Here is a 15,090-nt window from a genome sequence, read left to right on the forward strand (position 1 = left end):
ACCATGCCCAGACTAATATATCTCCTAAGTCTCTTAATTTATATTAGCTCCCTTGTTTGTTTTTCTGTTTGCCATTTATTTGTTGAAGAAACCATGTCATTTGCCCTATGGAATTTTTCACATTGTGAACTGAACTGATTGCATCTCCATGGTTCCTGTATTTCCTGTAAACTGATAATCAGATCTACAGCTTTGACTAGGTTTAGGTTCAATGTTTTGGGAAGAACACTCCACAGGTGCACTGTGTCCTTCCTACTGCATCATATCAGAAGGCCCATAATAGCTGGTTGTCTCTCTTTTAGTAATGTTAAGGTTGACAATTGAGAACAGTTATCATCCTGACTCCTTTATTACAAACTTCCCCATCAGCCATTGGTGGTTATTGCCTAGACCATTCTTTGTAATAGGGAACAAGAGTAGGATACCTCAGTTCTATCATTCCTTCTGCATTTGTTAGAATTCTTCTATAAGGAAGATCTTTCCATCATCAACTATTTGGTTGCCTTGAAATTTGGTTGCCCATATGAAAAAGTCAGGATAAAAGCTTGATTCTTTCCCTTATCAGTTTTCAGAATACTGAGTTTGTGCCCTCACAACTTCCAAAGGCGATAATAAAGTATTTAAAATATATGATTATGAATTAATGGAATTTAAACATTTTTGGGTGTTTTAATCCACCAACAGTACTTTTTTGGTAACGTCGCTGATAATTTGAATATCATAGTTATGCTGGTCTCCTAAAATGAGTTGTGGGACATTCCCAGTATTTTTTTTTCTTAGGAGAGTTTATTTAAAGATAAAATTTAAATATAGGTAAAGGCACAGGTATTAAATGCATAACTTGATGAGTTTTGACAAACTTATACATCCATGTAACTAATACCCAGTCAAAGTATAGGACGTTACCATTATCCTAGAAAGTTACCTTATGCCTATTTGAGCCAATTACACTTCCATATGCAACCAATGTTCTGCTTTCCATCACTAACACAGATAAATTTCACCTGGTCTTAAGTTTCATATAATTAGAATGTACTCTTTTGTGTCTGGCTTCTGTCATTCAACTTGATGTTTCTGAGTTTCATCTGCTGTGTTGTTTTTAATCATCAGTTGTTTATTATTTATTATTGCTGATTAGTGTTCCATTGACTTAGTCTACCACAAATTTTTATTTGTTCTCTGATTATGTTTTTTTTTGTTTTTGTTTTGAGATGGAGTCTCGCTCTGTCATCCAGGCTGGAGTGCAGTGGTGCAATCTCAGCTCACTGCAATCTCTGCCTCCCGGGTTCAAGCAATTCTCCTGTCTCAGCCTCCCAAGTAGCTGGGACTACAGGTGTGTGCCACCACACCCGGCTAAGTTTTTGTATTTTTAGTAGAGACGGGGTTTCACCATGTTAGCCAGGATGGTCTTGTTCTCCTAACTTCATGATCCGCCCACCTCAGCCTTCCAAAGTACTGGGATTACAGGCATGAGCCACTGTACCTGGCCTTGATTATGTTTTTTTTTTTTTTTTTTTTTTTTTAATTACAAATACAGCTGCTAAGAACATCTTGTACAAATTTTTTTGTGAACAAATGTTTTCATTTCTTTTGGGTAAATTTCTAACAATGGGTTTGATGTATCACAGGTTTAACTTTGTAAGAAACTACCTCACCTGTAATCTCAGCACTTTGGGAGGTCAAGGTGGGAGGACTGCTTGGGTCCAGGAGTTCAAGACCAGTCTGGGCAATGGGGCGAAACCCTGTCTCCTTTTGTAAATGTCAGTTTAAGTCTTTTGCCATCTTTTATTGGATCTTTTTATTATTGATTTGGAGTTCTTTGGATATTCTGGATACAAATACATTAAAGGATATAGAAATATATATAAAGGATATATAAAAAACTGATACTTTCTCCCAGTCTGTGGCTTGTTTTTACATTTTCTTATTTTATTTATTATTATTATTATTATTTAAGGCCTTTATTAGCAGTTTGTAGTTTGGCTTTTTAAAAACCAGATGCTGCACTGATAATGTAATTAGTTCTGGTTATCTGGTTAACAGGCAATAAATAAATAAATAAATAAATAAATAAATAAATAAATAAATCACCCCCACCTTGCCCAGCCTCAGGAGCCAAGGCATTCTCAGCTGGTGGATCCCTTGCTTTTGTCTCTGCCACATTGGGGTTTAGGATTTCATGGACACCTACATCTGTAACTGAAGTTGCAGTTGCTGACCTTGTGTCTCATCTTGATTTTCCTTTTCCTCTTCATTGCTGACCTCTCTAAGCTGTCTTTGGTGAGAAGGGGCCCTGGAGAATTGTGGTCTAGGATTATGTCACTGGTCCACCTTGTTCTCCTGCACCCTGGTTGTCAGCACCTCCATCACTTCTCCCTGCAAAGGACGGCTGCAATACGGTGGGCACCTGGTTGTCACAGCCACAATAGTGGTGCACCACAATAACGTGGGTACCCACAGGATCGCCACAAGCTAGAAACCCATGCCTGGGCCAGCTGTTGAGCCTGGCCTTCAGGAACACTCTCTGACCCTTGGTCCTTTCCCCACTCTCACTATTCTGATAATTCAGCTGGTGAGTGAGTGGAGGACTGGCCCTATGACGCAGACAGCATTCATAATGGTTAGTCTGCTGCAGATCTACTGCCTTGCATGGGAATGCAATTAGGGCCTGTAACATTTGCGACCTCCATACCCTTCAATAACCTCAAACTCCATCTACTACACTGGGAAAGCACTTCCTGGGGTTATTCTTCTATGACTGTCTGCTGTCCAAATACACCTCCTTGATGTCCTTTCTGTTGATGAAACCATATCCATTCCTGACATTGAATTATTTGTTTCCGAAATTTTCACTGCAATGACCCTCTTGTCCTAGCCACCCTAGCAACCACTTTTTGTGGTACGGATGTGGGCACTGCTAAGGACTGGCAGCTGCTGGGTCTCAGCCTCCTTGCTCAGGGTTGTGGTGATGGTGACTGGGGCCAGCTGCGACAGCTGTAGCTCCTCCAGGGTGTGACTGTCACTAGGCCAGCTGGAGGTGAGGCTGTTCAGGGCTCTCTGGGGTCTGCTCTCTGCTCCTGCTACTGACTGAACTCTAATAGCATCTTTTGATGAGCAGAAATTTAAAATTTTTTAACAGCTTTATTAGAGGTATCATGACATAACAGTATGTTTGAAGTGTACAATTAGATAAGTTTTGACATATGTGTACCTCTTGAAACCAACACCACAGTCAAGACAGTGAACATATCCATCACCTCCAAATGTTTCTTCCTGCCTGTGTTGTATTGCCCCAGGCAACAACAGATCTGTTTTCCATCACTAGATTAGTTTGCATTTTCTACAGTTTTATAAAAATGGAACCATACAGTTATGTATTTTTTATCTGACTTCTTTCACTTAACATAATTATTTTGAAATTCATACATGTTGTTATATGCATTAATAGTTCACTCCCTTTTATTGAATAGTATATCCCACTGTATGGATACACCACAATTACTTATCCATTCACCTGTTGATGGACATTTGGATGGTTTCCGGTTTTTGGCCATTACAAATAAAGCTGCAATGAACATTCATGTACAAGCCTTGGTATGGGCATACACTTCCATTTCTCCTGGGTAAATACTTAGGAGTGGAATGGCTGGATCACATGGTAAGTACATGTTTAACTTTTGAAGGAACTGCCAAAGTGGTTGTACTATTATACTTTACCACCAGCAGTGCATAGGAAGAGTTCCAATTGTTGCATATCTTTGCCAACACTTGGTATGGTGAGTGTTTTTATTTATTTTTTATTTTCCTTTTTTTATTTTTATTTTTTCTTGTTATTATTTTTTTATTTTTGTGTGTGTGTGTGTGTCTGTGTCTGTGTGTGTGTGTGTCTGTGTGTTTTGAAACAGACTTGCTCTGTCACCCAGGCTGGAGTGTAGCGGCGCAATCTCAGCTCACTTCAACCTCTGCCTCCCGGGTTCAAATGATTCTCGTGTCTCAGCCTCCTGAGCTGGGATGTAGATGCCTGCCACCATGCTCAACTAAGTTTTGTATCTTTAGTAGAGATGGGGTTTCACCATGTTGGCCAGGGTGGTCTCAAACTCCTGACCTTAAGTGATCCACCTGCCTGCCTCCCAAAGTGCTAGGATTAAAGGCATGAGCCAACGTGCCTGACCTATTTTTGGTGAGTGTTTTTAATTTGAGGATTCTAATACATGTGTAATTATATCTCATTGTGATTTTAATTTCTACCTCCCTAATGACTAATGATCTTGAGCATCTTATTTGCCTTCAATATATCTTCTTTGGTGAATTATTTTCAAATCCTTTGTCCATTAAAAAAAAGTTACATCGTTTCCTTATTTTGAGAGTTCTTTATATAGTCCAGTTACAAGTCCCTTATCATATATGTCATTTTCAATGAATTCTCCCAGTATATGGGTTGTATTTTCATTCTGTTAACAATATCTTTTACAGAAGTTTTAAATTTTGATAAAGTCCAGTTTACCTTTTCTTTTATGGATCATGCTTTTGATATTGTGGCTAAAATATATTTACCTAACCCAGGATCACTTTCTTCGTATGTTTCAGTCTAGAAGTTTTATAGTTTTAGGTTTTACATACAGGTATATGATCAATTTTGAGTTACTTTTTGTATATGGTGTGAGGAATGAAGTCCAATATTAATATTTTATTTTATGATTAGTGCTTTTCATGGTCCTAAGAAATCTCTGCCTGCCCCAAGGTGGCAAAAAAAAAAAATTCTTCTGTGTGTGTGTGTGTTTTTTTTTTCAAGAAGAAATGTTTTTAGCCTTTACATTTAGATCTAAAATCCCTATCAAATTAATTTTTATGTATAGTGTGAAGCAGAGTTGAAGTTCATTTTTCCATATTTGCTTTTCCAGTGTTTTAGCATTATTTGCTGAAAATACTTTCTTTTGGCCCCCACTGAATTGCCTTGGTGCCCATCAATAGTATTTCTTAGAAGACAAATTATAATAAAAAGTCTACTATGACTCACACCTGTAATCCCAGCACTTTGGGAGGCTGAGGCAGGAGGATCACCTGAGGCTAGGAGTTCATGACCAGGCTGGGCAACAACATGGCAAGACTCTGTCTCTATTTAAGAAAAAAAAAAAACATACTCTGAGCAACACCCTCTCTTTTGGGAATTCACTGATTTAAAAAATAATTTCTGAAAACTTACAGTATTGTAGGCAATGATCTGGGAAAAGGGGATTCGAAAGGTAAATAAGACAGATCCTCTTCCCTCAGGAGAAGCAGTCGTATGAACAAATTAGGGTAGAGGGTATGGGAAACACTGTGGTAGAAATTGTGTTCTCTTTGTCAGTGGCACAAAGCAGAAAGAGATCAGCTCCTCTTGGGTATATAAGGGAAAGTATCTTAGAGGAGGTATTTGAGCTGGTCTTGAAGAATGGGGGAAATTTTGGTGGGGAGAAAAGGCAGGCAGGGAGATGAGGAGAGCATTTGAAGCAGAAGGAACAGCATGGGCAAGGGATGGGGAATGTGAAACAGCCTAGGACATTTAGGGACTTTTAAGTACTTATTAGATATGTTGGTCTGATTCTCAAAAGAAAAATCTGGAGTTCCTTTGCTAATTTTCTTTTCTTGACAACAGGGTAACTAAATCCAAGGAATTCAGCATGCACCCTTTGATGGTGGGGGATCTTTTAATTGGATATTTTGGAGGAGGCTCTCTGGCCAAGGAAGTCTCTATTTCTTTCTAATCTAGGCCAGCTATCATTGCTTCCATATTAAAAGTAAACTTAATTTGCTACAGCTTTTGGCCCAGCTAATGGTGAAAGAATAGGAACTCACCACTTCATTGATGGCTTTGACTAGGTAAAGACCTTCCTTATAAAAATAAAAGAGTCTAATGATACCTGAAACAGAAAAAATAAGTGAGAATGTAAGACAGACAATTGAGCTGAAGAGGAACTGGAATTTTTTATATTTGACTTTGTGAACTTAACATGATGAGCTCGCTCATTCTTAGGCCTCCTTCCCAGCCCCTCCACTGCCTATGCTGCTCTTGGTCTCCCTGTCTTCCTCCACCCCTCACTTGAAATGTTCAGGTTGTTTTCCTTCCTGGGTCCTCTCCACCTACCCCAACTCCACCGGCATCTCCCAGACATCTCCTGTAAGACATGGGCTACATCCATCCACTTGTTGACTCCTATCTGTCTGAGCATACCATCCCTTACTGCTTCACACCATTATCCAACTGTTTGCTGCAAATGTACTGTATTCCGCTTGAGAATTCATGGATTCTTTGAGGGAAAGGATCATAGCTCACTGTTCGATGTGTCTTGCCTCTCAATCCCAACAAGCTCCTCATGCAGTTAATTTTGTTGAATTAGTAAGTAAATATGTTAATCTAACTCCCATTTAACCTAATGGCTCCAGTATACAAACATCACCCATAATGACTTCTTACTTCTTTCTTGAGGTGCCTCCCACATACTTATGACTTGCGTTTCTACACTATAATATAACCTTGTAAAGGCATCTGGCCCACTGTAGGTGAACGTCTAACTCAACCCAATACAGATTCATGGGATATCAGATTCATGCTAACAAATGTGCTAGGGACACCAAGACAGTCTACCTTCAGATTCATCATATTGAGGGCTACACAGACTTGAAATCAACTAGTATAATATAGTGTGATAAATGTGTGATCCTATCTTTACATCATACTCCTTCTGAGTATCAACATTCCCACAGAAATATATCCCTAGATGCCTCAAGTCTGCACATGTTCAAATGGAATTCTTCAACTCACAGAACCCTGAAATCTTATTTTCCCATAACTGTTATCAAGAAATGGCATCATAATCCACCCAGTTATCTAAGGCACAAAGGAGGAGGCATTCTTCTTCACTGCCCCCCAGTACACTTTCCCACTACTTGACCCATATGCATATTCCATCATTCCCTAAGTTTCTCCATTAAATATTCCTTTCATTTTTTAAGCTTTTTATTTTGAACTAATTTTAAACTTACAAAAAGTTGCAAAAATAGTAGAGTTTCTTTGTATCCCTTGTCTTGTTTCCCTTAATGTTAACATCTTACATAACCACAGTACACTTTTTCTTTTTTTTTTTTTTTTGGAGCTGGAGTCTCATTTTGTCACCATTGCTGGAGTGCAATGGTGCAATCTCAGCTCACTGGAACCTCTGCCTCCTGAGTTCAAGCAATTCTCCTGCCTCAGCCTCCCGAGTAGCTGGGATTACAGGCGCCCACGACCATGCCTGGCTAATTTTTTTTTTTTTTTTTTTGTATTTTTAGTAGAGACAGGGTTTCACCATGTTGACCAGGCTGGTGTCAAACTCCTGACCACAAGTGATCCACATGCCTAGGCTTCCAAAAATGCTGGGATTACAGGCATGAGCCACTGCACCTGGCCTTCCTTTTCATTTTAACAGCCCCTGCCTTAGTTCCGCTGTTCAGAATTTTCTCTCCTCAATGACTGCAATAGTTTTTCTGCCTCTCACTTTGCCTTTTTCAAACTCCTGCCAGAGTGCCCTTCTTAAATGCCAGTCTGGTCAGGTCACTCCCCTGCAGAAAGTTCTTCAGTGTGCCTGTGCTGGTTGAGCAGAGCCTGATGTCTAGAGAGATGCATGCCTTCACAGATGATCTCCAAGTGAGCAGACACTTTCCACTCTGTCTGCCACAATATGACACAGCCTCCTCACTCACTTCCAATGCTGACATCTGCCTTCTCATCCTCCACAAAGCAGGAAAACTCTTCATATCCACAGGTAACAGTCTGTTTCACCCAAACATAAGGACAGGCTAGAGGGAGCCTAGCTTTTGGGGGGCAACCAAAAGTAACAGCTCACCTATCTAGGACACTGTCTACAGTTTTCCATACCATACTCCCCATGGAGGCCTGGTTCATCCTCAGGCTGAAGGAAAAAGAGCAAGCTCTGGTTTGTATGAGAGGACTGCTGAGTGCTGGAAGGGTGTGGACTCCAGGGCCATACTGCCTGGTTTGAAGCCTGACTTTCCATGTTACCTCAAGTAAGTTATTTAACTTCCATAAGTCAGCTGCCTCTTCTGAACAGGAATAAAAAATTGTACTTCCCCTCTAGGGCTGCCGTAAGGATTAAATGGGCTAGCACATGTGGAATGGTAGAACAGTACCTGACCCACCATACCTGTTCTGTACGTATAGTTACTATTACATGACCAGGGAGAAGTCTCCATGCCTGGCCCCACCCATACCTCGAAAGGAGATTAAACGGAGAACAATCTACAGGTACCTATAAATTAGGCTAAAAAGAAAGATGAAGAACAATACCCATTTCATCCACAGGAGCAATAAGTATTTCATTCCCCAAATCTGTGGCCCAGATGGAAGTGACATCAACCTTAAGCTTCTCCCATGCATATATTTGTTTAGCATTGTAGATATTATAAATTGCAAATCCTTTGGCTCCTCCAATAAACACATAGTCTTGGGAAACAGCCATACAATTTGGCATTTTGTTGAGCTGGGAAAACAAGGAAAAATATTATTTTCAGTTGTCACTATCTTCAAATAATAGGAGTTAGCTTTCAGAGACAGTCAGGGGCCCTTCCTAGATAATAATAACATTTCCTGGCAGGGCGTGGTGGCTCAAGCCTGTAATCCCAGAACTTTCGGAGGCCAAGGTGGGCAGATCACATGAGGTCAAGAGTTTGAGACCAGCCTGGCCAACATGGTGAAACCCCATCTCTACTAAAAATACAAAAATTATCCGGGTATGGTGGCATATCCCTGTAATCCCAGCTACTTAGGAGGCTGAGGTAGGAGAATGCTTGAACCTGGGAGACGGAGGTTACAGTGAGCCGAGATCATGCCATTGCACTCCAGCCTGGGCAACAAGAGGGAAAATCTGTCTCAAAAAAAAAACCCCGAAAAAACAATATTCCCAAACATAGTGCTCATCTAAAACTCTTGCCTAAACATCAAGAAATTCATAGTATTTCACTGTTAGGGCAAAGAGAACAGAGAAAACAAGGGAGTTGAGAATAAATGCATATTCACAACACTAGGCATGACCACAGGCCCTGTACTTTATTCAGCTAGTGCACTGTGGGAAGAACGGTAGCCAAGGCACTGGCAGATCCTTAGCCATCTAGCAAGAGAGTAGATGAATACATTAAGAAGATTTTTCCGCTGGGCGCGGTGGCTCAAGCCTGTAATCCCAGCACTTTGGGAGGCCAAGACGGGCGGATCACGAGGTCAGGAGATCGAGACCATCCTGGCTAACACGGTGAAACCCTGTCTCTACTAAAAAATACAAAAAACTAGCCGGGCGAGGTGGCGGGCGCCTGTAGTCCCAGCTACTCGGGAGGCTGAGGCAGGAGAGTGGTGTAAACCCGGGAGGCGGAGCTTGCAGTGAGCTGAGATCCGGCCACTGCACTCCAACCTGGGGGACAGAGAAAAAAAAAAAAAGAAGCTTTTTCAGTAACAACCACTGAGTATAAAAGGATAATATTCAATTAACCAGAATGCCCCATATTTCCCCAGGCAATTACCAGATCATTTTAATCAACATCAGCATGCTTCTAATCTTTCAAACATGCACTGACTTACTGAATGCAGCTTTCTGGTAGGAATTCCTTCCTGGATCAGGGGCTTTCATTTATTAACACTCAGCTGAGAAACAGGGGCTCCTGGTCAACTGCTTACTCCATACCTGGATTTCTCCAAGTGGAGGGAAGACGGTGGGCTGGATCTGGCTGCTCTCAGCTTCCCTCAGTGCGTTTCTTTCTTCAATAATTTCCCAAGACTGGTCAAACAGAAGATTCACCAGTTTGTTGATCATACGATAAGGCTGAGGCAAGGAATCCAGCTCCTCATCTGGATCCACAAGGACATTATCCTCTTCATCGTCTTTAGGCCAGTCCTTCTCTGTTGGGGGTGGCACCTCCAATGGTCCCTTTCGTGTACCAATGGGGTGCCTTATCTTCTGGGTCTGACTTCCTCTGGGGAATGACATCATAGAAGGTGGCACTGGGAATCTCTACGAAACTCTGAAAAGCTGGTAAGAGAAGTAAACAAAGGAATTCTGGAAAAAAGGAAACAATGAGAAGATAGCACACCACCCTTTTCTAGCACAATAGCCAATAGGGACTGTTTATTCCACAGACTGGCATTTTCCTTAATTACCAGAGGACTATTACCACATTATTAGGATATGCTCTTCATATTAGTAAGGACATTAGAGGAGGCGGTATTTTCCAGGCCAACCCTAGATGATGTGTACTAAGAAGGAAAGAGGAATTTGATACCCTTGTTGATAGGAGGGAGGATGTCTTTCTGTCCCAAATACAATTCACCCTCTCTCCTACAACTTATGCTTTCTCCTCATTCCTTTCTCTCTACAGATGGCTGTGCCCAAGCCAGGTGGGCAGTGAGCCACAACTCTCCTCCCTTTCTTTCCTTCACCCCCAATCGGATGCAGTTCAAGCACTCCCAATCCCGACTGATTTGTTCCCTTTTCTCCTTTCCCACTACTGCTGCCCAGGAGTTCTGCAGACACAGTGCTCAGGGCCCATGAGATTTTTCAAGACCCTTCAGAAATGTTTGAGACATTAAAAAAAGAATTGACCAAAATAAGATCCATAAAATTCCACTTCTATCTGTGCCACAGATTTGGGGAATGAAATACTTATTGCTCCTGTGGATGATAATTAAATATTTACAAAAACATTTACAGTGTATTATCTCCACTCTGTGTGTGTGTGTATACACACACATAGATATGTATACATCAACTTATAAATATATGAAAGTCTGTATATGTATACAAATAAAGTTCATGTCTACAAGAAGAGAACGAGTAATCTTTACTTCAGAAAATTCAAAATTGTACGGCCTGTGGGTTGGTTCATGCCCAAAATCCCAGCACTTCAGGAGGCCAAGGTGAGAGGATTGCTTGAGGCCAGGAGTTGGAGACTAGCTTGGGAAACATAGCAAGATCCCATCTATACAAACAATTTAAAAATTGGCTGGGCATGGTGGTATGCATCTGCAGCTACTTGGGAGGGTAGGGTGGGAGAACCTCTTGAGCCCAGGAGTTTGAGGTTGCAGTGAGCTAAGATTGTGCCACTGCATTCTACCCTAGATAACAGAGTGAGACCCCGTCTCAAAAAAAAAAAAACAAAACAAAACAAAACAAAAAAAACCCTCAAAATTGTACAATATAAAAAGCCTTTCATATGTCACAGTTTTTAAAAAAATATTTAATGTAGAACATGGGATACATTTTAAGGTGCTTAATATATAGTGGAGTAGGGTCTTGTACTGTATGAGTGCCTACGGTCATGAAGTCTTGTAAAAACCCCGCTGCCATTGTCATCTTTGCTTACTGGCTGGAGTACATTTGTGATGCTTTCAATGTGTGAGTATGAAGACACTAGCTGACACTGGGGAAAGAACCACTGAATTAATTAGTGGGGAGAGTAAGCTGAGCTCACAAAGGGCCAAGAATAATGCCTATTTCCACCAGCAAGACTGGAAAGCCTCATAATTCACAGGGATTATGTAGAGTATTCCGAAAAATCTTGCCTTGGTAGTGGGAAAAATTAGCCCTAGAATAAATGCTCCTGTGTTATCACCCATCAAATCTTAGAAGTTAGATAATCAAACTATGTCTAAGTAACATTCTGCATCCCAGAACAAAGTTCAAGAATATTTAGAGGAATATAAAAATATTCAGCATTCAATGGAGTAAAATTCGCAATGTCTAGGATCCAATAAAGAAATTACTTGAGCTATAGAAAAGCAAGAAAATATAAGCCATAATAAAGAGAAAAATTGATCAACTAAAGCTGAACCAGAGTCAATATAGACATTAGAATTAGCAGACAAAACAGTTACAACTTTTGCCACAAAGTTATAAAGTTATAACTGCTATATCTATATCTGTATGAGCTTTTAGAGACACAGCTGTAAGGTGTGAGATGAAAAATACATCAGATTAGATTAACATGAAGATTTCAGAGGAAAACAAATTAGATGGGCAGAAGAAAACTTGAAGACACGGCAATAGAAACAAAATAGAAACAAACTTGAAGACACGGCAATAGAAACAAAATAGAAACAAAAGAAGAAAAAAGACTGAAAAAAGAGAAGAACTGAGGTGTGAGGTCATTTGAAGTGGCCTAATACAAGCGTGACTGAAATCCCCAAAAGAGGGAAGAAACAGAAAAAAAAAAAAAAATTGTAGAAATAATGGGCAAAAATTTTCTAAATTTGATTAAAACTATAAACCCACAGATTTGAGAAGAAAAACTATATAAAAATTATGGATAAAGACAAAATTTGAAAGCAGCCAGAAGAAGAAAGACATGCCATGTACCAAGGAACAAAGTAAAAAATAACAGCAGACTTATTGAAGGAAACCATGCAAGTGAGAAACAGTGAAGCAACATCTGAAAGTACTGAAAGAAAAAAACTTGTCACTCTGCTTTCTATATCCAGAAAACATATTTTTCAGAAAATTAAAGTGAAATAAAGCCTTTTTAGACATACAAAAATTAAAAGAATTAATCATCAACAAACTAGCGTTAAAATAAATAATGTAAAAGAAAGGCTTTTAGGCTAAAGGAAAAGGAACAGGGTATAGTAACTCCCACCTATAATCCCAGAACTTTGGGAGGCTGAAGTGGGAGGATCACTTGAGCCCTGAAGTTCAAGACCATCCTGGGCAACAAAGGGAGAAAAAAAAATTTTTAATTAGCCAGGCATGGTGGCATGTGCTTGGAGGATCACTTGAGCCCAAGAGGTTAAGGCTGCAGTGAGCCATGATAGTGTCACTGCACTCCAGCTTGCGTGACAGAGATCCTGTTTCAAATTAATTAATTAAATAAATAAAAGAAAATGGTATCAGGTGGAAATAGAAATTTACATAAAGAAGTGAAAAACACTGGATGCATTAGGTAAATTAAAAGATTTTTCTTATTATTTAAATATCTTTAAAAGACATTTAAAATGCTTAAACAAAAAATAAAAATGTAGTGTAGGATTAATAACATATGTAAAGAAAAATGTATGACAATAATAATACCAGGGCTAGGAGTGGAGAAATGGAAGTATACTAATATCACTTGAAGGTAGGCTATGCTAGGTTAAAGATGCATACTCTAAACCCTAAATTAACCACTAAGGAAATAAAGAGTTATAGCCAACAAAAGCGATAAAACACATAAAAATACTCAATTTAAATACTTAATTTAAAAAAGCAAAAAAGAGGAAAAAGGAAACAAGGAACAGATGGGACAAAGATAAAGTAAATAGCAAAACCTAACCATATCAATAATCACATCAAATGTAAACACTTCAATCAAATGATAGAAGTTGTCAGAATAGATAAGACTCAATATATGCTGTGTACAAAAACCCCACTTAAATATTAAGACACAAGTAGGCCAAAACTGAGAGGGTGAACAAAGGTATACTATGCTAACACTAGTCAGAAGAAAGCTGGAGTGACTACATTAATATCAGACACAGTATATTTCAGAGCAAAGAATAATACCTGCGATAAAGAAGTTCATTTAATAATGATAAAGGTGGGCCGGGTGTGGTGGTTCACGCCTGTAATCCCAGCACTTTGGGAGGCCGAGGCGGGTGGATCACAAGGTCAGGAGATCGAGACCATCCTGGCTAACATGGTGACACCCCATCTCTACTAAAATTACACACAAAAAAATTAGCTGGGCATGGTGGCAGGTGCCTGTAGTCCCAGCTACTTGGGAGGCTGACGCAGGAGAACAGCGTGAACCTGGGAGGTGGAGCTTGCAGTGAGCCGAGATTGCGTCACTGCACTCCAGCCTGGGTGACAGAGCGAGACTCTGTATCAAAAAAAAAAAAAAATTATAAAGGTATCAATTAGCTGGGTGTGGTGATGTGCACCTATAGTCCTAGTTACTTGGGAGGCTGAGGTGGGAGGATTGCTTTAGCTAGGGAGGTCAAAGCTGCAGTGAGCCATGATCACACCACTGTACTCCAGCCTGCGTGACAGAGCGAGGCCCTGTCTCAAACAACAACAACAACAACAACCGCCACCACCAATGTAAGTTCACACAAAAACCTCTACACAAATGTTTATGGCAGCTCTACTTTATAATTGTCAAAAATGGTAAACAATCCAAATGTCCTTCAACAGGTTTATCAATGGATAAACAAACTGTGGTATATCCATATCAGTAATAAAAAGCAAAAAACTATTAATCCACACAACAACATGGATGAATCTCAAAGACATTATGATGAGTGAAATAAACCAGTCTCAAAATTTATATGTAGTGTAATTCCATTTATACAGCATTCTCAAAAATGCAAACTGAGTAATGGGGAACAGATCAGTGTTTGTCACGAGCTATAAGCAGGGAAGGGTGTTATTCAAAAAGGACAGCATGGCTGGGCGCGATGGCTCATGTCTGTAATCTGAACACTTTGGGGGGCCGAGGCGGGTGGAACACTTGAGGTCAGGAATTCAAGACCAGCCTGGGCAACATGGTGAACCCCACCTCTACTAAAAATACAAAAATAAGCTGGGTGTGGTGGTGTGTGCCTGTAATTCCAGCTACTCAGGAGGCTGAGGCACAAGAATTGCTTGAACCTGGGAGGCAAAGGTTGCAGTGAGCTGAGATTGTGCCATTGCACTCTAGTCTGGGTGATGGAGTGAGGCTCTGTCTCAAAAAAAAAAAAAAAAAAAAAAAAAAAAAAGGACAGCATGAGCGAGTTTTTTGGGAGTTATGGAACTATTTCATCAGTGGAAAGAAAAATGTAAAGCTGCCTTATCTCCAGATTATATGCTTATATAGGACATCTGATGAAATCTACAAAAACATTTTCTAGAAATAATAAATGAGGAAATCAAGGTTGTAGGATACAAGTTCAATATACAAAAACTGATTGTATTTCCATGTACTGGCAACAACAAACCAAACACTGAAATAAAAATACCATTTACGACAATATCAAAAACATGAAATACTTAGGGATAAATCTGACAAAAGATATATAAAACCTGTAACTGGGCTAGGCAAGGTGGTTTGCACCTGTAATTC

General features: G+C 39.9%; 1 protein-coding gene across 5 annotated transcripts in view; it reads right to left on the reverse strand.

Moving 5' to 3' along the window:
- The window catches only part of WDR93 (WD repeat domain 93), a 51,209-nt gene that overhangs the window by 31,503 nt on the left and 4,616 nt on the right, over positions 1 to 15,090 (reverse strand). For 3 of the 5 annotated variants that reach the window (XM_031668347.1, XM_031668348.1, XM_021940852.2), the window contains exons 2-4: positions 9,708 to 10,052; positions 8,324 to 8,516; positions 5,836 to 5,900 (exon numbers count right to left, since the gene is read on the reverse strand). In XM_031668347.1, coding sequence (XP_031524207.1) covers positions 5,836 to 5,900; positions 8,324 to 8,516; positions 9,708 to 10,013 — 564 coding nt within the window. In that variant the 5' untranslated portion in view covers positions 10,014 to 10,052. Of the gene's footprint in view, positions 1 to 5,835; positions 5,901 to 8,323; positions 8,517 to 9,604; positions 10,053 to 15,090 lie in introns of all 5 variants that reach the window. The other 2 variants (XM_031668350.1, XM_031668349.1) reach the window with 2 other exon arrangements.

The sequence above is a fragment of the Papio anubis genome, chromosome 7 (assembly GCF_008728515.1).
Source record: "Papio anubis isolate 15944 chromosome 7, Panubis1.0, whole genome shotgun sequence".
NCBI classification, from domain to species: Eukaryota; Metazoa; Chordata; class Mammalia; order Primates; family Cercopithecidae; genus Papio; species Papio anubis.